At 35.3% G+C, this 24,998-nt stretch overlaps 1 protein-coding gene across 2 annotated transcripts in view; it reads right to left on the bottom strand.

Annotated features, from left to right (window-relative positions):
• Nucleotides 1-325: 325 nt before the first annotated feature.
• Nucleotides 326-24,998, bottom strand: part of ARL15 (ADP ribosylation factor like GTPase 15) — a 164,011-nt gene continuing 139,338 nt past the window's right edge. The window contains exon 5 of one of the 2 annotated variants that reach the window (XM_032214133.1): nucleotides 326-2,482. In XM_032214133.1, coding sequence (XP_032070024.1) covers nucleotides 2,330-2,482 — 153 coding nt within the window. In that variant the 3' untranslated portion in view covers nucleotides 326-2,329. The remainder of the gene's footprint in view (nucleotides 2,483-24,998) is intronic. The other variant, XM_032214134.1, reaches the window with a different exon arrangement.

Genomic DNA, 24,998 nt, shown 5'->3' with positions numbered 1-24,998 from the left:
AAAATGGAATGCCAGATCGGGTGGGTGGGGAGGAAGGAATAGAGCAGGGTTAAAAACTGCTTACTGATTAATATACATTCAAGAACACTTTAAGTAGGTCATGCTTTTTAATATAATTTTTAAGAAAAGTGAGGTGTTCAGGAATACAAAAGTATTTTTGATATTAACCACAACTCCAAAATGGAATCCAACAGACATTAAAAATGAAAGGGATGATTTGAAGTCATTTAGCAGATCAAGTATCTTTTTTTATCAAGTAGAACAAAAGTCAAACATTTCTGATGGAAATTCTTAGAGAAATAATAACATTTTTTATTTTCATAAAAGTTCTGCAGGTGGACTGTATGTATGTTAATCAAAGGAAAACTCCACAGAATACATTGCTTACTCCTTATTATAGTTAGGAATAGAATCCTAGTCTATAATTTGTATTATAAAGGGACTATTTTTTTTTACTCCTAAATAACTTTTTTAAATCAGTTTTTAACTAGATTTGGGGTAAATCTAGAGGTAAATCTAGATTTGGGGTAAACTAGAGGTGGCAAAATTGTTTGACTCTTACCTGCTGGTCATGGTATTCCTTTAAAGAGACCAATAGGACCCAATTATGGTTACAGAGTTAGCTCCATTGTTTCCTCTTAAATGATTTTAATCATATTTATATAAATGGGATTCTCCCCCCCCAATGTAAATGAAGAATGATTTGAGTCTATGAAAATTATCATATTCTTATATGATAGTTTCTTGTGATGGAGCTAGAGAGTTATAAAACATGAATTGAAAGAACCTATTTATTTAATTTATATACTGCCACATGCTTTCTAAACAAGGATTACTCTGTATAATTCAAAATGCCTATCACTATAGAAATGGCATTGCAGGATGGAAAAAGTGGTGATGTCAAAAAATCAATTAGCATTACAATGTTTAGGTTTTGGTTCACTATAATTTCTACATTTGGTAATCTCACCACTACTATTATATACAAATAATTATATACATGTGGCATCAGAAATAAACAAAAGTAAAACTGGCTGTTTCCCAGGGGAGGGGGTAAATGTTTTTAACACAGAGATTTATAGAAGAAATCACTTTTATCTCTCAATTATGTACAGGTATAAATTATGTAAAATATGGCATTCTTTGCAAGGGATTTCTTTCTTCAGTTGTTTTAAAATTAAAGAAAAATCAAGCAGAAAATGAAGAAATAAAACCAAATGCTGCAGTATCTCAACTAGAGTGCAGTTCCACTCTAGTTTTGATCAAGGATTCTAATATTTAATATACAAATTCAACTTAAGAGCAATTCAGTGCTGCATTATGAACAAGGCAGTTTTTAATTTTGAAGCAATCTTCCAAAATAAGCAAAACTAGAAGATGGATACATTCTTGGAACTCAATGGAGTGTTGTCATGCATAACAAACAACAAAAATTTCTATTACCAGGAAGCTTTTTTTTTTCTTTTTTACAATATTCAGTCTGGAATAAAATTTAAAAGAAATCTAATCCCCTGAAAATAGGGGTATTTAAAAATATAGACAGTAGACTTTCAAATATAATTCAGAGACAATGAATTATTTTTTCAATAATTCCAAGGGCTAGGAATTCCAGCATAACACTAGTCATGAATAATACATCCAATGATTGTTTAAACTTACTTATTGTTCTTATTTCTTGTTTTTAACTACAACTCCATTTCATCATCATTTTTATACAATCATCAACTTAATTTTAATTTACAAATGCAATTTGCACTTGAGACTTCCAAATCCTAACAAAATACTAATATTTTCATTGTTTGACGAATGAGGTTTTTCTCACCCTTCCTATTAAATTAATGGTTTGCATTATTATTATTATTATTTTCTTTCAAAAAAATCAATTGGTAAGTGTTAAAAAGTAGGGGTGGGATACATTCTTTGAAAAATCTTCTTTTCATTGCATCAAAATAAATTCCTTGGTTTCGAAACTTACTCTGGTTCTCAATGACTGTAATTTCCACAAAACTTTGGGCCTCCCTTTACAGCTGGATTTAAACTTTGCCCATACCAGCAAAATTCGGCATTATGGCTATTACAATCCAGGAAACTCTGATACAGCGAATTGATTTGTTGATAAATAACAAGAATTCACGATTCAGTAGTACAGGCGCCATTACTGAAATGAATCATAAATCTGATTCACAGAATTTATAAACAGACTTTCTGGGATTAATGCAAAAATATATTTATTGCAAGCTCTAACACATCCTTCTGTATGCCAAACCATAATTCAGCTGAAAGAGAGACAAACAGGTACAATGTTATCTGAGAACCATCCTTGTTTTCTTCACATCCTTAAAGGCTCAAGATCTCTGTCTTCTAGTAAATTTATCAGAAAGCCAAAGCTGTCTTTTACTGACGCCATGTCATCCAAGGAACAGGGTTTAAGTATCCAACGTTTCCCTCGTGCAAGTGGTTCAAGTTCCAAATACTTTTTGATCTATTTAAAAAAAGAGAAAAAGCAGCATTTTAAAAAATTAGTTCTGTTTATTTGCCGGTTTACCATATATTCTTTTCAAAATAGAAATGGCTGAATGCTCATTTTTGAAATTATTTCTTGCTGTTCTTTACACCAAGTTGATCTTGTGCACTGCATATGTTTATGTTATGGATAACTAGTTTGTCTAAATGCTATTTTTCCATTATACAATACATTATACAATAACTTTCTAAATTAGAGATATTAGAGATATTTGGGTGAATAAGTATGTTGAAATTCCCCAAGAGAAGATAATATAAAGACATATTTACAAACCCAAAACTAATTTTAATGAAATAGACAAACATCAAATTCCATTTAAAGTTATATGACTGAAATATTCAGAATGATTATTAGTAACCACGATAATTTTGTTTCAGATCAACATCCTTCAGACAGCAGATTGAAAGTTATTTAATTCACTGGATTTCACACATCCTAAAAGTTACAAATCAAGTATAAACAGCTGTCAAAACCAATTTAAGATGTGTTTTTTGAAAGCATATGTATATACTGTATATACTCGAGTATAAGCCTAGTTTTTCAGCCCACTTTTTGGGCTGAAAAAAGCCGCCTCGGCTTATACTCGAGTCAGTGAAAAATTTGCCCGAAATGGAGGAGAAAAAAGGGCGGGGCCATGCCGCTGGGTGACACTCGTGAATGGCCCAGTGCCCCTGTGAGTTTCCCCTCCCTCTGTGTCAGTTTGCCGCGCAGCGCGCACCGCACCATCCCCCCTCCTCACGTTCTAATGTAATGCAGGGCTGTCTTACGATTTCCCTTCCTCCCCCTCCTGCCGCTCTGCAACGATGTCCCACCTCCTCCTTGTTATGGCAAGCAGCCACATAGCGATGTCCCACCTCCTCTGGTACAGTGATCCAATGATAGGAATCACTGTGCCGTGTGTCATAGGAGGCGGGACATCGCTCCCGCGGCTGCACGGGACATCATCATCACAGCGGGACATCAGCATCATGAGGTGAGTGAAGTATTTCATTGAATACACCGCTAGTTTACTGTTTTTCTTTGAAATAAATATTCAAAAACATTATTGGTATCTATTTTTATTTTTGAAATTTACCGGTAGCTGCTGCATTTCCCACCCTAGGCTTATACTCGAGTCAATAACTTTTCCAGTTTTTTGTGGTAAAATTAGGTGCCTCGGCTTATATTCGGGTCGGCCTATACTCGAGTATATACGGTAGTATGCAATGGGGCAAGGATTACTCTGAATTTAACTGAATTGACTGGCGAGCATTTATGCAAATTATGGATATGAATTTAATCTTGAGAATACCAGACTAACAAAGGCGTCATAAAATAAGAATCATGGAGATTTCAGAACAGGTGCTGGTATGCCTGAAGCTGATTGTACGCCCAAATATGAAATATGAAAAGTAAAGAAGGAGACCAAAAATTTTGCAGCCCAATACAACGTCTAAAATAATCTTCTTCCTCCATTCCACTCACAAACTACAGAAGCTTTCTTCAAGTTAAGCTTGAATTCTGGTGACTTCCTACAGACTTTCAGACCTGTATTCTTGGCCATAATGCAGAAGTGGATTGCCTTTGTCGGGGATGTTTTCTCAACTTTTTAGTAAAGTCTATAGCCCTGGCATTTTGTGAAAGTCTTTCATTCACATATAAACAGGTTTAAATTAGTCTTATTTCAAAATCCAATAATAAAAGAATATCCACCACATCTGAGTACAGCAAATGATTTAAGGGATTTTTATTAATTTCCCTTCTCAGCATTTGCAGTCTAAGTTGTCCCATTAATTTTATTTAATGGGACAACAGATCCTGAGGCTTTATTTTTCCCTAAATGTTTAGATAAAGGTAGCACATGGACCAATTGTGAAGAAAGTGATTCAATGTATATTATACCATCTAAAAATATTGTACATTTCATTATATAATAGAGATATGCCCCCTTTAACTTCTTTTTTTGGTTGTCAATAAATTGTAGAAATATATTAAAGAGAAACAAATACTAATAGCTAATACTAAAGTATTTGTATTAAATATTTAATAGTATTTAACCAATGCTTGATTAAAATACTTAGTGTTAACTATTTAATACTAATTAAATTAAGTATTCAAAAACTAATACTAATACAAATGCATTGGAAAAGTCAATGATGCTAGGAATGGTTAGTGGAAGAAGAAGAGAGGGCAAGCAAAGAACATGCTGGCTTGATGCCATCAAAACTGATACAAAGATGAACATCCAACAACTGAAAGGAGCTGTGTTTCACAGGGAAGCATGGAGAGCACTTCCCTATAAAGTTGCCAAGAGTTGGATACTGCCGAATGGTTAAAACAACAGCAACAATACTAGGATCAACAACTTCAGACACCATATCTTAACCACAGTGCTAAACAAGCACAATTGGAACCAGAATTTCCAAAGCTAAGCAAGATGGTTGTTAGGTAAGTTAACCCAACCATTGTTCAATCAATGGGATTGAGGTGGGCAGCTATAGAAACTGAATAGGTAGACAGACAGACAGACAGACAGACAGACAGACAGACAGACAGACAGACAGACAATCAATCTTGCAGTTAACCACACAAAATATAGAAACTGATTTTAGAATATTAAATCAACAACTGTCTATACTACAAAACACACAATTAAAAATATAAAATTTGCATTTCTGCAACACAAAACTTAGTCAAGCTTTAAGCTTTCTTATTATTTAAGATCATATATCACTGTAAATATGGTTTCCATTAAATAGCTAAGTATTTGTAGTTGCTGAAATAAGAGAAAAGCAATAACTCTGACCACTTAAATGGAGTTAAAAATAAAATCAACTGGCAAAGTATGGCCAAGTATGAATTTAAAGCTAAGATTGGAAATATAATAATAGAAATTGGTACATTTGTTTAGTTTAGATGGCTATTTTCTTATCAAACTCAACTTATTTTTGACTCAAAGATGCTATTTTTCAGTTTTCTCAGTTGCAATATAGAAGGATTATGGAACATTCAAAACGGAAAATGCAGAGAATGGATGGCAGAGGGAACATGGTCAAAGGTTGCCAAAATTTTAGAAGCAATTATTATGGCCTTGAAATGTCATTGCTAAATTACAAGATACTATGTCCAATGAAAGTTGCTTCAAAGAGCTTAGTCTACATACGTCAATGCAACCCTGTGTCTAAGAAAATTTATTTACAATTATTTTGTTCCTTTTATTCATAGAATGCACAGAAGTCCAAAAAATGATTATGATGAAGTTACCAAGTGGTTATACTGCTACGTTGCAATATCATAGAAAATTCCAATTTTATTAAGCAGTACTAAAATTATAATAGGTATTAGAAAGATATACCCCGTGACTTGATATGTAATTTGCTCTTTAATTTATTTTATTTTCTTGCATTCTAACTACAATATATTAAAATATAACTGCCATTAAAAATGGCACCACTGCAGAACAACAAAGTTTGCTAAGAAATATTCTGATCACTGAATGAAGTTAATGAGTTTAATTCCCAAACTCACATATCAGAGACAACCAATTACCCTGTCTGAAACACAGACTTGTAAAACTATCAAGTAATTGTAAAATGGTCTGCTACACACGAGTAAGATGTTGTTTAAATGGCTTGTTTGACTAGATGCATTCACCATGAAATTGATTCTGTTAAAACAGTATTTTAAAACCACGTTTACGTTAACTGCATGGACAGAAAATGAGAAAAAAATCTGGCATTATAAAGGGTGGGCTTAGGTATGAGCCCAATTTTATGAGGTCGAGGGTTACTTGAATGAGAAACTCATCAACTGTGGTCATGCCCTATACAGGAACTACGGAGGCTGCATACAATTATGTTATGCTACTAATTCCATGTCAAGGACAATAAGGTCCTTTCTAAACCTTCATAAAAGCATGCACTGAAATTATGTGGCAAGAGGAAGTTACACGAATCCCTTATCATATTTGTGTAGAAGCACCGTGTAAGAATATTTATGTTTCATTCTTCAATAAAAACACTACTGGTAACTGTATGATTGGCATTTTGTTGTTTAAACTTCTGCTTGTAGCTAATGCAGCATTTGAATAAAAGACCTCTATCCATGCGCATATGCCATAAGAAGAGCTCTTTTGGATTAGAATGCCTAGTCTGCTATTCTATTTTTACAGTAATTAATAAGATGCCAATGAGAACCCCAAAGGGGCTGAGAAATCATGACAGCATCATCCTGATCATTTTTTCCCAACAACTGGTGTTGAAAAACATAACTTACTGCCTTCATAACTAGACATTGATTGCCTTTGCATTAATGATAGTACTTGTTACATAGGCAACCACTCAAGTTTGCCACTCAACACATTCAGCATAAAGCTGTTGCCAATTCTCATCATAGTATATTTACATGTATTCTCAGGTATACCTATGTTCATATGTATCATTTTAGAAAACAGACTTCTACTTATATCTACCATTCTTCCCACTCCTATCCTAGAAATGCCTCAATGGTACATTTAAGTATTATTGTATCTAAAACTTATTTTACAATTGAAGTATAAGAATCCTTACTCGCCTATTTTCTATCATCTTAGTTAAATAAAAGAGCAGTATAAGTCCTTACAAATCGCAACCATAAGTATTGGGGTTTTGAACAATGAAGATGTACCCCCATCCTAATTTTGCAGAGGTTTTTTTAGTGGGAGATACAATTCACATATATAAGCAATGCAGAATTTGAGCAAATCAGGCCGGGTAAAGGACAGAACCAACCTATTTTAGTGTTACAGCTGTAAACACTTGTTGAAGGAGAAAACAAATTCATTTTAATGTGTGTTAGTCCTGGGATGCATCTAAATTAAGTTTTCATAAGGTTAAAAGGAGGGGAAATGTATTCAATTACAAGGCAGAATATGACAGAGTCTGAAGCCAGGAAATACTTTTGCAATAAAGCTAAAGGATCTCAATCATAAGAACTATTTGAAGAGCACAGAGACCCTCTCAAAGGATCTCTTTGATCTAAGACAGGCCAATCTGTTGCTCTCTTGATGACATTCTGGCGGCTCCACCCTTGTTTCCAATATACCTCTGTGCCCCGGTTGCTGTTCCCAGCAATCTGTATGTAACTGATAGGATCTGTATTGCTGTTTCCCTCCTATCAGTTACATACAGACTGTTGGGGAATAGGAAAACTAATCTACCAATAATTTTATACATCTGAGGGTGATATTGAGGGAAAGCTCTAACTTCTATTCCACAATAATTTGAGGATATCCCTTGGTTCACTGTGGACACTCAGGAGTTTGAAAAGACCACCACCAAATAACAACAAACAAGAAAGTAGGTGTTTTTATAGGGTGCCAAGGTTTTAGGATAAAACAGTTATCCAGTTCAAAAACAAAGAAACATAGACACATAGTTACACATAGACACAGACAGAGTTAGAGAGAAAGAGAGAGAGAGATAGAATCTTGTTGAAGTGGTGGGTTCCGGCATGCACCACATGAACACGCACAGTACGCGCATGCGTACTTATCTCTTGGAACACCTCTGTGATGCTCCAGCTGCTTGGCGGAGCGTCACGCAGGCACAGTGTGCTCCTTGCGCATAAGAGCCCAAATACAGGTAAGGAGCTTGGGAGGGGGGGTGGACCCTCTGGAGCACCGTACCAGAATGGTACTCGGTGCTCCAGGCAGGCGGTATGCCCGTATCGTGGCATACCGCCTGCAACCCACCACTGAAGTGAACAGATAGTAACTGAATTCTTAGATATATTTTCAGAATCTTCAAAGAGTAGGAACTTTAAATATATAGGAAGAAGTGGAAATGTTCATTATTAAATTAAGTTGAATCAACAATTTTTAGCAATGCATGATGTCAGTTTTATAAACATATATAAACACATATACTTATATACATATGATATCATATATCATACACATATGATCGTTTTCTGATAGGAGATTGCAGATCAAAGGAGGAAGCAACACCACTACACCAATTGCAAATCCATTCAAGATCTGAAGTTTGATCTGAGTTTACAACTAAAGAATAAAACTACTAATTTTTGTTGTTTTGGTTTATAATCTGCATTACAGAGATTGGTCTCAAACCTGATGGTGGTAGTATATCAGTACACAATGTGAAAGGAGAATTAGCTAAGAGAGACAAAATGGTGATTGCTAAGCTTAGTCAGGGAAATGTAGACTTACATATTTTTCAGTTATATCCTGTCTCCAAAAGCCACTCAAAGTTTCTTAAACAGCACAGAAAAGTGGAACAGCAAAAAAGCAGTGGCTTTCCAAATCAGAATTTGTCTAATAAGTATTTGATTTTTTTAAAAAAGTGCCACAACAATAATCTATTATCAGAATCAGGATAAAAGGAACATAAATACAAGCCAAAAAAAAAAAAAAGATTAAAGATTAAAAAAGACACTGATTTTACATGTCAATTGGAAGGGAACAGAATTAATAATAGGCTACCCTAGAAAAGAACTTATTTTCTGCACTACAATCATAGAGTGAATCTTCTTGCTTTCCTAAATAGATAACCTCAAACAGGTTTATGACAGTAGGTAGATATTGTTGCTATTAATACTGAAATGAATCTAGGACCAAGATGATAATAGAAGGCATAAGGAAGGGTGCAGGAAAATACAGATGATCAATGGTGGTATTCAACCGGTTCAGACCAGTTCGCCTGAACAGGTAGCAGAAATCGCGGGTGGGGCATCCACCTGCCCTGGCTCTATGCCGTCCTATTTAGGGATGTTTTTTTAGCAAGGTCAGGCACATGGGAACATATTTACGAACCGGTAGGAAAGGTAAGTGAAAACCACCCTTGGATAACATGTAGAATCATCTATGGACTGTTTCTTCCAAGGCAGTCAGATTTGAGTCAGATTTGATCTTAACAAGTGTTTTCTCTATGAGATCTACCTTCTTAATATTAAGGATTTAAAATTATATGAATATTGCTTCATATTCACAACTGTCTAAAAATAGTTTATAGTTAATTAATAGTAAGGCTATTAATAGCCTGGAACAGATGTTCAAAAAAGATAGCAGGGGACTGTGCTTGGCAGAGAATCAATGTGAGACGAAACTGATTAACAACGGAGAAATTAAAGAATAATATGGACCAATAAACTGTCTAGAGAGGAAATGAGAAAGATCATAAAATTTGATCATAAAGTTAATATGCTTTTATTACTGTCTCACAGCAGACTAGTAATAGAATATTTAAATTTGAAGAATGATATACAAATTTTTCCATTGCAATTGCAGACAGCTCAATATTTATGCCAAACACAAATGAACCTGACTAGATTTTTCTATTACGTGTGCATTTATTTATTATTTGAAATCTTTTTCAATTGCCGTCTTTTGTGCAGGCATGAAAACAAAGCATGGATAAGGAGAAAACATCAAAAATAGCAAAATTTTCATAATGAAGTAGCTGAAAGGGAAAATAAAAGAACAATCTGATAAGCATAATTGTACCTGAAATGTCTGGACAAATAATTCCTGTTTTGATTTGGGATTAAAACAGATTTTTTTTTTAAAAAAAAAGTTTGATCTTAAAAATAAGCAGCCACTGCTACTCCTTTAGAATTGATATAATATACTTACAGTGAAATGTACTAATTATAAATCTGCAGCTTCATTCTGCACTAACTTAATAACTTCTTTGTTGTTGTATAGTTCTAAACTTTCAGCAATTTGGGAAATTAACAGAGTATTGGTCAGTACCACCAAGAGGTGATATTCAGCAGGTTCTGACCAGTTCTGGGGAACTGGCAGTGGAAAGTTTGAGTAGTTTGGAGAACTGGTAAATACCATCTCTGGCTGATCCCGCCCCCATCTATTCTCTGCCTCCCAAGTCCCAGTTGATCCATAGGGAATGGAGATTTTACAGTATCCTTCTGTTGCCATGCCCCACCAAGCCATGTCACGCCCACCAAGCCCACCATAGAACCGGTAGTAAAAAAAAATTGAATCCCACTACGGGTGCCACCAGAGTATTATTGGGGCCAATCTCTTCAATAAAACACTTTGTATGAAAGGCCACTGAGAAATAGAAAGATTGCTATTCTCCCTTTTTTAAAAGATTCATTTCATGCTGTCTATTCATTTAAATTTAAACCCAACTGAAGTGGGTTGTTGCTTTTTATAAAGAACTTTCAGTCAAGTTACCACCATCTTTCCTTGTTCAAAAAGATGATTTCTTTGATTCTATATCATTTTTAGTGTGGCAGGCAACACTACTTCAGATAGGTATATCTATTAAGAGCCAATAGGAGGAAAGAATATAGAAAATGCAAACAATCCTGAGATCTCCATAGGAACTTACGCACAGATCTTGAAAAAAATGTCACAACACTGTACATTCTGTCTTAGTATCTAGAGGCTGGGGCGAGGGGCTGGATGGAAACAACAGACTTCAAGTCAACCCTAGTAATTCTGAGTGGCTTTGGTTTAGTTCTGGAAACATGCTATCTGCTCTTTCAAAGCTACAGCTGGGGCAAAATGCAGTGGTGTAAGCAATTATGGGCATCGGTCATTGAATACATGTGATATTTCTGTTCTGTAAGCTGCATTGGCTATCAGGATGCTTCCAGGTGTCACAAGCTTCATATCTTGGGGCCAGGCTAGTTATGGAATTGTCTCTCTGCAGTGGTGCCTATTCATCCCTAGATCCAGCAAGAGAGATCCTAGGTCCTTTCATTTTTAAACAAATGATTTGGAAATTATCAGTTATGTGCAACTTGAATAATAAATGAAACGTACAACCTAGAAATTATTAAAATGCACTAGTCCTAATGACAAACCAACTGGAACAATAGACTGAAACCTACCCACAATATGACTTATGTTATACTACTTTTGTGTTTTAATGCCCAATATATGTCAGAATTTTAAAAAACATCAGAGTTAAGCAGCAGAATTAAATACATGAGGTCAATGACTGTGAGTGAACTCTTCCACTGTTCTTAATTGAAGATTTAAGAAACAGAGCCAAGCCAAGTAACAGGGAAGTGGTATTTGTCTGACCTTGTGACAGATCTGTTAAAGCTATGAGCATCTTGACAGGTAACATCTGGGTTCACCTCTTTCTGGGAAGTTGGAAGATTGCCATGCCCTTAACTTTTCTACCATAAACCAACTTTCTAATAGAGCCCTTTCTGTGCTGGTGCTTTCCAAATGTGTTAGGAGAGTCAATTCAATGTTGTTTGATTTTGGGGGATTACGATCCTCAAACATATTGTCTAGGTGTGTATAAGTATATATGTATACATACATACACAGAGGCTGCTGTAGTGGCTATAAAATATATACAGTACATTTTTAAAAACCTTGAGATTCAGACCTAAGCACCTTTATGAAAATAGACACTTACTTTTGCTTTTAATATAAATGGAATGTTTTAGTAGGTGAATGCAAAATGTTGACCTCTTTGGTAATCTAAAGAATTAAATAATACTTTGTAGGCTGTGAATCATTTATTTAGCAGACTGCTCCTGACAGTGCTAAACTAGAAACAATGAATGAGGGCTAATATTACACAAGGAAATAGCATGAAAACCAATGTGGATTTTCTGAAAAATGAACTAATAATTATTTTTGCAATATAAACAATCTCTTTACACCCATGGCCTCTGATTTTTCAGTCAAAAGATTCTTTGACACCTTTGAAATCTGTACGCAGAAATGCATTATTAACATGTAAACACTATCTGGAATTAAAGTGAGATTTCAATGTTTAAGACTTTTGTGTTCAGCAAAAACTGATAAAATCTGATCTGAGGTTTTTCTTTGAAGTAAAATGAGCATTTATGGTAGAAGACCTATATGGGTAATATTGCATGTATTATGCAGTTTTTTTCCTTGAACATTTGACCTGATAGTAAAAATAAAGGTGCACTTTACAAAGATATTATTTTTTGTTTGCATCGCTTATTAAATATTCCAAGAATGAACATACTTGAAACACTGATGATGGGGATACGATATTGCATCATGTCTAAAGACAGTGAAGTAATTTAATGTTGCGAATATATCTTATACCACTCATATTTCTGTCTTCTAATGCTTTGACTTCACTCCCCACCTTCCAGCATTTTCAGCCTAAAGCAGCCACTCCAATTTATTTAATGGCCAATCCTGAAAGAGCAATGTCTATTAAGGATGAAATATATTTTACTCTGCCAGGATTGAATTCATATCTTGTCACATAGAATGGACAGTTTGATAACACAATCACAAACTATACTAACATACAGACCATTAAATAACTTTTAAGCTTACAAAGAATAGCAAGCAACTAATCTAGACAGAATAGTTTGAAAGAATCATATGATCTAAAACTTTGGAAAAATGAAGTCTCCAAATATATGGAGGGTATCGGAATAAAAAAGCTGATTCCAATCCAAATTCATAGCAAAAAAACAAAAAAAAATTGCAAAAGCATTTTCCTTATGAAGGTTTCTGCTTCATTACACAAAGATCCAGATCGTGAAAGTTATCATTTGCTATATTTATAGCAGTAACAATAAAATGCTGCCAATAGAATAATAAAGCAGGACAATATAGCCTTCTATATCAGTGTCAAATACATTGTAACAAACTAAAGTTTGAGTAAACAATTGTATTTTATGCGGGCCCTGAAATTGATTGACTGACAATTACTGATGATTTCTGTTGTATTAACATATTGCTCTGCTTCCAAGTTGCTTAAGGTTCTTTTTCTCCTGCTTATATGAGCTTCATAGCATCATTATGTAGATTAAGCTGAGGAGCAAGTGACTGACCCTAAGTATCCCATGAATATGTGAATGAGAGGAAGGCATGAACTCAAGTGTCCCTGTTCTTAGATCAACACTCTAATATTTCATTATATGTACTATCAAGGACATGCTCAGTTAGAAAGTCATCAAGTTCAATACCCCACCAGTTACCTTTCAAGTTTATTTCTCTTACAAATGGCTATAATAGCTTCTGGAAAGCATAATTCATATCTCTTCCTTGGTTGGGCAACTCATTGTAAACACCACTGCTTTTATTATTTGCTTCATTTCAAATGTTCTTTTGCAGAATTGCCAAACTGATTCACTTGCATTTCTGAATAGAAGTAGAATTTAGAACTTTTTCTCTATTGCCTTTCTTCCTTTTCAGCAAATCTTTCCATATTATTTATTAAATATTTCTTTTCTTTCTAACATGTCATCTTAATTTTCCCCCATAAAGATTAATGTATTTGTTGTTGTTGTTAGTTGCAAAATTGTGTCCAACCCATCACGACCCCATGGACAACGTTCCTCCAGGCCTTCCTGTCCTCTACCATCCCCCAGAGTCCATTTAAGCTCACACCTACTGCTTTGATGAGTCCATCCAGCTACTTATTCTCTGTCGTCCCCTTCTTCTTTTGCCCTCAATCTTTCCCAGCATTAGGCTCTTCTGCAGTGAGTCCTTCCTTCTCATTAGGTGGCCAAAGTATTTGAGTTTCATCTTCAGGATCTGGCCTTCTAAAGAGCAGTCAGGGTTGATTTCCTCTAGGACTGACTGGTTTGATCGTCTTGCAGTCCAAGGGACTCGCAGGAGTCTTCTCCAGCACCACAGTTCAAAGGCCTCAATTCTTTGGCGCTCAGCCTTTCTTATGGTCCAATCTTCACGGCCATACATTGCAACTGGAGATTAATGTATAGCTAATAACAAGTATGCGCCAACATTCTTTCTGATTTTCTAAAGGTTTTATATCCTATTGAATCAGCAACCCTATGGAAGTCTTTACACTCATCTAATTTCTGCAAAACAGACCATAACCCCCCCCCCCCAAAAATAGATCAAGCAAGCAACATCCTTCATAATGAAAGAAACAAAACTTGTAGAAAGATTCATTCATACCATTCATTATATGATAACTGTTCCCTGGCATGATGAAGAAAAATATATATTCAGAAGTTTAAACACCGTAGCAGAACAAATGAAGGCAAAAACCAATTTGATGTAGGATTGTTGATGTCTTTTTTCACTTCAAAATCAAGAGCACCTTGATGTCAGAATAGCAGAGGAGCAGAACATTAAACTGTATACTTTTTTCTCTCTGTTCCTGTCTCATGCTCATGTTATATAGAAAAAGATTATTTCCCCAAGTGCCCTGTTTCCAATAATAATAATAAATCCCAGTTCTTCAACAACTCCTTTGAACTGAGTTGTACTCAGTTGTACATACTACTATTGCTTACTTCCATTCTGAGAACTTCTGTTCTGAGAACAACTTTATTTACTTACTGCTCTTTGGTTGATGATAATGCCTTAGGCTCAATACTGCCTTGACTTTTTTTAAAAAATCCACCTTGAGTCATTTCACCACAAAGCTGAAATTTCAATATCTTCTTAATTAAACAATTAACAACTCATCAATCATAAGGAAGCCATTTCAAAACAGGCATCAGAAAGGATTTTATTCTACAAACATTAGGTTTAAAAGTGGACTCAGGAACCTCGCTCTAATGCCCTGTGATTACTACTATAGGGGGAAAATCCTTCTCGTAACCACTGATTTTATCTACCTCAGGCAAGGCAAATGTATTCTTGCCTCAGTGTTGTTTTTACTAAAAATGTGCTAAAAAGATATATAAATAACAGAAATAGGATTTCATTCCAACAATTACAATATTATAATAGAATCAAGATTGGACTCATAATATACATTATATATCAGCAGCGAATTGTACAGGAACTATGAGATAATGAAAATAAACATGAAGAAAGGCAACTGGATCTGTTTTGATTTTCTGTGTATACTTCAAAACTGATATTTAACCATATTTAAAAGTGATTTACTCTGAATCTAACATTTTTCTATTGTTAAAGCTTCTTTGCAAAGAAAATCTTTATTGAGTGGTTGGTCCAAACAATTGAATCACAATTTTTATTTCCCCCCACACTCCCAAATTAGTGTCTCTCATTGATTTATCCTTAAAACTAAGCAGCTCTTTACTTTCTTCCATGAGACAAACAGAAATCCAGAAACATAGTAGTAAGTTTAAAATCTATTTTTAATTAAGAGAACTAGTTTCATTTATACCTGAAGATCTTCATAACAAAGAATTTTGACACGCCAGCACAACATTTTACATAGAAGAATGGACAGAAGTATACTGCCATAGGCCACCAATCATATTCTTGGTCAAGTAAAGCATTAGGCACAGGCCTCATTTCTTATATATAATCTCTATTCAAAATAATGCATGAGAATCTTAAATCTCTTTTTGGATTCATACATAATGAAAAAGGGAATTATTATTCATCTTCTCACTCTTGCCTGGAACATTGTCTACTTGTCACTAAGATATCTTCTCAAAAACATTGTAAGGAGTAACAGGTTGATTTAAACCACTTATCACAAGAGTCAGAAGCATTTTATTCATCTGTCACCATAAAAACAAGACTATGCCCGCAAGATAGAACATGAGCACAACTTCAGCTTTTTTTTTACATGCAGTACCTTCAAAAATTCACCTACATAATGAATATCTAATTAAATTGTACAATCTCTTTCAAGCATGGGTATTGAAAGCATTTGGTGGGATGAGATTGATTTGAAACCCCACGCAACAAATGTTTAATACAAAGGGAAATTCAGTATGGACAGGTTTGTGGAACTTCTCTTTCTCCTGTTAAGGAAAGTAGAATGGTATTGTACAACTATGTCTTGAAAAAGCAGTTATAAATTTTAATGGATTTCTGCTTTATCCACAGTAAACTCTGCAGTACAGATAGCCCATGACTTATGATCTCAACTGAACTCAAAATTTATGTTGCGAAATGAGATAGTTTTTAAGTGAATTTTGCTCCATTTTATGACCTTTCTTGCCACAGTTATTAAGTGAATCACCACAGCTGTTAAGTTAGCAACACACTTGTTAAGTCTGGTTTCCCCTGACTTTGCTTGTCAGAAGATTTCAAAAGGGGATCACATGACCCCAGGACACTGCAACAGTCATAAATATGAACCAGTTGCCAAGCGTCCGAATTTTAATCATGTGACCATAGGGATACTGCAACAGTTGTAAATGTGAAAAATGGTCGTAAGTCACTTTTTTCAGTGATGCCATAACTTTGAATGGTCACTAAATGAACTATTGTAAGTCAAGGATTACTTGTATTACATACGTATTTCTTTAATTTACGTTTCTATAAAAGATGAAAATCTAGGGAGTTTTGTATTCACAAATACTATTTTACAAATTCAAAAGTTTGAATGAAATATGGCTGCATTACATCATCAAGACAATTACAAAACCTCATAAAGCTGCAATTGTCCACAATCATCCAAAACTGCATCACTAAAACCCAACATCAAAATATTTTATTTAGTACAATTGCCCATTGAAAGTGAAAGGAAGGAGGTGTGGCAAATGGTTACCTAACAGGCTTAAGGCACCTATTAATAACATAAATAATTTCCTCTACTGTCCTGCCTATATCCCTTTTATCAGGCTGGGAACATTTGTTTCAAAGCTATCATGCCTCTAGTGGCATAATTTCAGTACCTATAGCTCAGAGAATATGGCTCAAAAAGAAGGGGCACTCTGGCCTCCAGCACAAGTTCTGATAATGGTGCTTGCAGCATGACATCATAATGAAAGAGACATGGCCTTTGTGCCTGATAAGACCACACAAACAATGTAATTTGCAATTAGTCGCCTGATGGGACAACCTTGCAGGCACTCATGGAGTGATACTCAATAAAGCTAAGTTTTCTTAATTTTAAAAATGCAATGGGATCTTAAGTTTTTAGTCATCGTTGTTCTTATCAAAGGTAATAATAAATAACATGCCAGCGTTGTGTTTTAAGATGGGTAGCCATACACATGATAAACAAACAACATACTTTTTACTGTGGTCATGAATCTGGAGTTTGGGCATTTCTCTTTGGCATCCTACATTTCATAGTATTAAGTCCAGTTACTTAATACATGCTAAATTCATAACACAATTACAGTTAAACTAACTGCAATTTATATTGGTTCAGACAGAATATTTAAGCACAATTACTTTTTTAAAAAAAATTGTCAGACAATTATTCATTAAAATAAAAACTCATTACACAATGCATTATCCATTTCGCACTTCAATACAATTTCCTAGAAATAGCTCAGGAACAGTAAACAACTGCAATAGTAAACAACTGCAATGAATGTGAGCTAAGTAAGCATTCTCTTTTATAGTTGTGATATTTTATTCTTCAAATGCTGAAAGAAAATGAGAGGGCAAATAATACAAAATTCCCCAAAAACCTTAGAATAAAATCTAACTCTCAAAGTAAAAGGAATTCCTCATTTTTTTTTTACAATATGTGCAAAACACACCAAAAAACCTGGCTCTCTTTCTTTGACACTCTCAATTGTAAATACACCCTGCCATTTACATTCAGAATGTTTTTTAAGGATTTGTTGTTGTTATGTTTTGATGGAAGCTAGTATCAACTTACTTTTTATTATTTGTATTTTTAAGATTTCTTTCTTCTTTATTTAACATGTTTTCAACCCTTGTTGGGCATTTTAAAAGTGACATACAGTGTATTTAATCAGTTTATGTGGGAGCATGATTCTATTCTTATATCTGAGCATGATTCTATTCTTAATAAGTTGTGGATGCTCCATCGCTGGAGGCTTTTAAGAGAAGACTAGACAGCCACTTGTCTGGAATGGTATAGGGTGTCCTGATTGAGCAAGAGGTTGGACTAGAAGACCTTCAAGGTCCCTTCCAACTCTGATATTTGATTTCTGCACAGAATATATTAACACCAATTGCAAAATGTTAGGAACAATGGCGAGATAGGAAAGATCATTTCAAGATATAAGTTCTGTTTAAAAAAAGCATTGATTTTACAATTTGAAATAAGCATCTTGGTGTTACCATGACAACAGACACTGCTACATCAAATACTGTGGAGTTTTTGAGGGCTTTTAGAATAACCTTTTAAACTTCATAAATAATATTCGACCATCTTAACATATATATATATGTATGTATGTATGTATGTATGTATGTATGTATGTATGTATGTATGTATTGTTATACATTATAAGTTGACTGCATACACTATGATTGAAGAAGGAAAAAGAGGACCAACAGATACTGGCTTGGCTAAAGGTGTTCATGCCAGACAGATTCTGTGAACAGGTAAATTGTTGACTTTCACATTATAATTTTAATCCTATTATATTTACAAAACCATGTTCTAAACTGAGATATATTAATGTCATTCATTATAGCATTGGAGGAGATATGTTCTAATTTATTTTTCCAAAAACAAAGCCCTATTAAAGTGCGGTTCTGGAATTTGGAATTACATTGAATTATGGGAAAAGTAAGAACAGAAATGTAAGAAAATGCCCAAACAAAAGTTGTTTTTCATCTCTGCTAATGCTGTAGATATCACTGAACACTGAATGCTATGAGCCGAGGTGGCGCAGTGGTTAAATGCAGCACTGCAGGCCACTTCAGCTGACTGCAGTTCTGCAGTTCGGCTGTTCAAATCTCACCGGCTCAGGGTTGACTCAGCCTTCCATCCTTCCGAGGTGGGTAAAATGAGGACCCGGACTGTTGTTGGGGGCAATATGCTGACTGTAAACCGCTTAGAGAGGGCTGAAAGCCCTATGAAGCGGTATATAAGTCTAACTGCTATTGCTATTGCTATGAAACAAACTTTCAAATGCTACTTTATCACAACTGATATCCTATTTGAACTTGAGAACGTTTATACTTTTCTTCTAAGAAAGAAATTAAAATCGGAAAAAAAAACATTATCTACAACTGCAACTGATTTAGGCAACCCCATGTTTAAAATACTTTGTCCCATGAACCATAGATGTTGTAATGTAACAGTATAATATGTGAAACCATCCCTATCTTTCACTGCTAAGCCACTGGCCTGCACTTTAGAATAATGAGAGAAAATAACATATGGATAGTTAAGCATTCTTTTTTTCTTCTTCTGCCCATTTCTACAATTTCTATGGGAGCTGTGTGCTGGAAGAACTCAAGGAGAAAAGGTCCCAAACTTGAAAATAGTGGTAACATCTATCATAAAGGTCAAACTCTGTATGAAATTAGCCCAAAGACCGAAAAGCCCTGTCCTGATTTTTTAAAAAAAGATATAGCAAGAAATTCTAAAACAGTGCTTATAACTGATGCTAGAAAAGCAGTTAGAGGTAGAATTTAATTCTTACTTATCGTACTTTTTGGAGTATAAGATGCACCGGAGTATAAGACGCACCAAGGTTTTGAAGAGGCAATTTTTTTAAAAAAAATATGTAGGTAGATAGAGGGATAGAGAGAGAGGGAGAGAGAAATAGAAAGAGAGAGAGAGAGATAAATTACTGTAGATAGGGAGGCAGGGAGGGAGGGAGCAGGTAAGTTGGTAGGTAGAGGAGAGAGAGAGAGAGAGAGAGAGAAAGAGAGAGAGAAATACAGTAGATTGGTAGGGAGAGAGAGACAGGTAGATAAAGGGAGAGAGAGACAAAGAGAGTCGGTAGGTAGGTAGAGGGATAGAGAGAGAGAAATAGAGAGAGAGAGAAATACAGCAGATAGGTAGGAAGAGAGAGAATAGGTAGGTTGGTAGACAGAGGGATAGAGAGAGAAATAAAGAGAAATACAGTAGATAGGTAGGGAGAGAGAGAGAGCAGTTAGGTAGATAGGTAGATAAAGGGATAGAGAGTGAGAGAAATACAGGAGGTAGGTAGGGAGAGAGAGAGGTAGGTAGGTAGGTAGGTAGAGGGATACAGAAATAGAGAGAGAGAGAAATACAGTAGGGAGAGAGAGAGAATTTAGGTAGGTAGGTAGGTAGATAAAGGGATAGAGAAAGAAAGAAATATAGTAGGTAGGGAGGGAGAGAGACAGAGTAGATAGTAGTGAGAGAGAGAGAGAGAGAGAGAGAAATACAGTAGGTAGGTAGTGAGAGGGAGAGTATGTGTAGGTAGGTAGGTAGGTAGGTAGGTAGGTAGGGAGAGGGATAGAGAGAGCGAAATAGAGATAGAGAGAAATACAGTAGATAGTAGGTGTTTCTGCTGGCACAGCACTTGATCAATGTAATTCTCATCAATCAGTTAAAGAACTTTCGGAAAGGGGAAAAAAGGTTTTTGGACTCTGCAAACCTCCCAAAAAGCCCCCCCCCCAAAGGGCATGAATAGCCTTGGGGGAATAATTTGCAGAGTGCTCCCGTCGGGGGGGGGGGACGAGCAAATACGGGCCCGTTTTTTCTCAAAAAAAAATGTATGCATAGCCTTATGGAAGCTTATAGACTGCTGCTGGGGGGGGAATGGCCCATTTTTCACTCATTTCTGCCCTCCCCAGCCCCTAGGAGCTCTCTAAAAGCCTCCATAAGGGTATTCATGGCCATTTTGGTGAAGGGGGCAGGACTTCAGGAGGCAAAAAAATGCTGCATTCGGTGTATAAGATTTTCAGCCTCTTTTTTGAGGAAAAAGGCGCGTCTTATACAAAATATGGTATATATGTCTATGGAGATTATCAATCATGCAAATCATGGTTGTTCCAAATGTGCTTTTTCCAAAAGCCAATTGAAGAAGCTTCTTAAAGGAGAAGCAAAATAATAAAAACCAAGAAAGTCCAGTTGCCTTTTGGAAAAGCACTTTTCAGTCTTTCTTGGTGTTACTTGCGAAGTCGTGTCCGACCCACCGCAACCCCATGGACAATGCTTCTCCAGGCCTTCCTGTCCTACTGCTTCAGTGACTCCATCCAGCTACCTCATTCTCTGTCATCCCCTCCTTCTTTTGCCCTCAATCTTTCCCAGCATTAGGCTCTTCTTCAGTGAGTCCTTCCTTCTCATTAGATGGCCAAACTATTTTCGGTCTTACTTATATACTTGTGAAATAATAGATTTTATGTCACTAACAAAGCAGCAGACAGGTTTAAAGAGGGGTAAACTTGCTCAATTTTTATGTATTAATTTATTATATATAAACTTACAGAACTGCTATAGTCTCACTCCTGCACTAAGTTAGCAAAAGAAGAGTTAACACCTTGGCAATCTCTTCACTTGTTAACACCTTGGCAAGTATTTCATAGAGGCAAACGTGGAATAGTAATAATACATAATATACTCCACAAAGGAGCCAGATCTTCAGGCAAAGATCAGAACACCTGTGAGAATGAGAGGAGAAAAAATAATAATAATTTCACCCCACATTAAAGAGGAAATTCCCTATGCAGAAAGGCAAGACAGCTGCAAATTATTCCCATCCAAACCTTGAAGAACATTTTTTGTGCTCTGTCTCCTGCAGAAGACTTTTCTGCCCTACTTTGGGAAAGCACTATATTTTAATTTTGAAACTCCTGGTACTCAAAAACATGAAATGTCTTCTATCTCTGAAGCATTGGTTCTGAAGAGCAGGATGGGAGAAAAGTGAAACCCGTCTCAATTAAACAATGAGGTTAGGAGCAAAATAGAAGAGGAATCTCAAGGGGATAAAAGAAGAATTAAAATAACTCTGTATGACTGAAGCTTATGTAGACATACAGGCAACAATTCATCACTGGACAGAGCTTTCTGGCTCAAGTTCTAACTCTTGCACACTGTCACAAATAAAGAGGCCCACTGAAGTAAGTCAATTTATTTTAGTTCCAGCTCTACACATTATTCAGCTGCCAGAAAAAGAACTTGAGTTGGTAAACTGAGGCCTCAGTTAAACCAATTTCATTGGTTTATCTATGGCAAATCAAGATTCATAGTTAGCACATATGTAAAAAAAAAATACAATTTATTTAGTGTTTCTGTTCTAAGTTTCAAAATTTATCAACATCCAGGTTTAGAAAATGAACACAACATGCTGCTACTGCTGATTTATAATCCTCTTTATACCATGACAAGCTTCACTCCAAGGAACTGATGTTTCCCCAGCATTTGTTGCAGGTAAAGTTGGAGGGTCAAATCCCTTAGTAGCTACTTGAATGGCAAGACAAGTTGTCAATTGTCCTTAAATCTGTGACCCGACAAAAGCACGCATGACAAAAGCGCGCCGACAACACCGCGTTGCTAAAACCGTGATGTCATCACCGCACTGACAACAGCGCGGCGACAACAGTGTGGCAACAAAAGGGCGCTTTACAACAGCACGGCGACAGAAAGCTGATTTAAGTTAAGGTAAGGGTTAGGGTTAGGGTTAGGTTCAGGGTTAGCGTTATGTTTAGGGTTAGGGTTAGGGTTAGCTTTTGAATGCTTGTAAAAGCATTTTGCTGAACGCTTCGGAAGGCGCGGATTTGCCCTCCGCGGTTATGTCGGCGCGGAAAAGGGCTTCGCGGTTTTGTCGGTGAACCCTTAAATCTACATTAGTGCCAGTCCTATTGTTGCTTATTTCCGTTTGTTCACATTATACTCCAAAAACTTTCTTTCACCACGTGAAGGTAAACCTGGGGAGCTTCTACCTTCTTGAGGAAAAAAAAAAGCATCCAGCTCCAAACCTTGAAAATGAGTTCTTTCTTACTGCTACCAATGTTCTTGCTTCATCCATTTGTTATGTATGTTTTCCAGAACAATTGTCAGTATATTATCCAACTATATAAGCACAATTAGTTGTAAAGAGGAATTTTCTTTCATGTAAAGAGAATATCTTCCAAGTCTGACAGCTTTATAAATATATTAGATTCCCCCCCCCCCTTTCCTCTGATGTACAAACTCAAAACAACATTAGGTATTTTTCCAGGAATAATGAATGACTAGCTCAAAATGAATCTAATGACTGAAGATTGCTTCTACAGAGTCAATTAAGATTTAATAAAGAGTGTATACAAATGTTTCTAGGAAACTTTAGACTACATACTACGCTGCTTGCCAATGTTTAAAGCTGTTACAACTAGGTGCTCAGGCAAGTGCCAGAGAAAATAGAAGTATTAATTGGAATTATTGCAAATGCATTCTTCCTCATAAATTATAACCTCTTTGCTGGCCAAAACTAGATTCAAAATAGAAACTCAAGGGTTTTTAAAAAACCTTTTATGTTGTTTGGTAAAGCTAAAACTGATCAAAACAAGTTTAAATCTATTCACAATCATATTTCAAAGTTGTTATTACATAAATAACATTCAGAATTGGCTTGGGACGAGTTTAAAAGATGTTTGTTCTAAAAAGACTGTTTAAAATGAAAGACAGATGAAAGGTTTATTTGTTAATGAATACAAATCGTAAAATCTTTCTGCGGTTCATTTTTATGTTCTATAAGAGTGAGGAACTGTAAGGAAAAATAAAAAAGACATTAAGAAACACTGTGCAAATCCAAGTTTGAGCCCCAAAGAAAATTTAGAGAAGAGATATCTGTTAAGGTTTTAGACAAACCATCCAAACAGCTGGAAAAAATGTTGTTCTCTGAGGGAAATTTATAATACATTTGACTCATGTTTTTGTGTAATTACAGAAAGAGAGAAAGAGAAAGTGCCAAAAAATTACCAACTTATCTGGAAAGTGGAGCTTTTTGAGTTGACCCTAATTAAAACACAATTGAAGAAAGATAATATTTTAAATACAAGAGACAAATAAATTATTGATTTAATTTTTTAAAGTTATGAGTTTGTTATGTTACCATGCCCAAGATTTCATAGATTTAGGATATATTTTTTAAAAAATAAAATATCACATCACTTTTTAAACTACACTACCACATTAAAAGCATTGAATTCAATAGGTTAGATCTACAAGTATATACTATTTCTAGATTACAGGAATGTATTCTATATTGGGTTACTGTTGCCCTTGGTCTGGAAATTGTTGAGGAGAATATTTGAAGTATCACACGTTACACCTCAGTTGAATAAGGTGCAATACTATTTTTTGATATTTAAGACTCTCATAACTCAGAACCAGGATCCTTGACAGACCTCCTTTCTTTACGAAAACAGAGCCACAATTTGCTTTCACATTGCTACAAGCCAGAGAAGATAGAACAGTAATATATATCTGTTGATTCAAGAAGCCCCGCATGACAGTATATACGAATGTTCAGTAATGCAATAAATAAATTAGAATCATTTTAGTTTTTAGATCCAAAGAAATAGCAAGATTTCCTTAAATAGTGGTGCTCTGCTCATGAAAAAGTAAAGAGACCGTTCATTGACAGTGCAAATACATGGAATTCAGAACAATATACTATCACACCCATCCAAGGGCCAGTGGAGACCCAGCGGTAGATACAGTCGATAATTATGACTAAATCAACTTCCTATGATGAGATAAAGCTTTACATAAATATTACAATAGCCTTAGACTTTGCAAACATTACGCTAAATACTTATTATCTACAAATAAAAAATTCCAATGAGCCATTTCACCTATACTTTTGAAAGGCTAATAAAAATGAAGCTATCATTGTTTAGCAGATAACAATTAACCAGATAACTCCTGCCCAGAGTCAAGAAACAAAAGCCAAAAATAAATCTAAAGGGAATTCCTAATCAGTCCAAAGAATTTAAGCACTA

Source organism: Thamnophis elegans, chromosome 3, assembly GCF_009769535.1.
Source record: "Thamnophis elegans isolate rThaEle1 chromosome 3, rThaEle1.pri, whole genome shotgun sequence".
NCBI lineage: Eukaryota > Metazoa > Chordata > Lepidosauria > Squamata > Colubridae > Thamnophis > Thamnophis elegans.
Note: the sequence above shows the minus strand (reverse complement) of the source record. Positions and strands in the feature narration are given on the sequence as shown.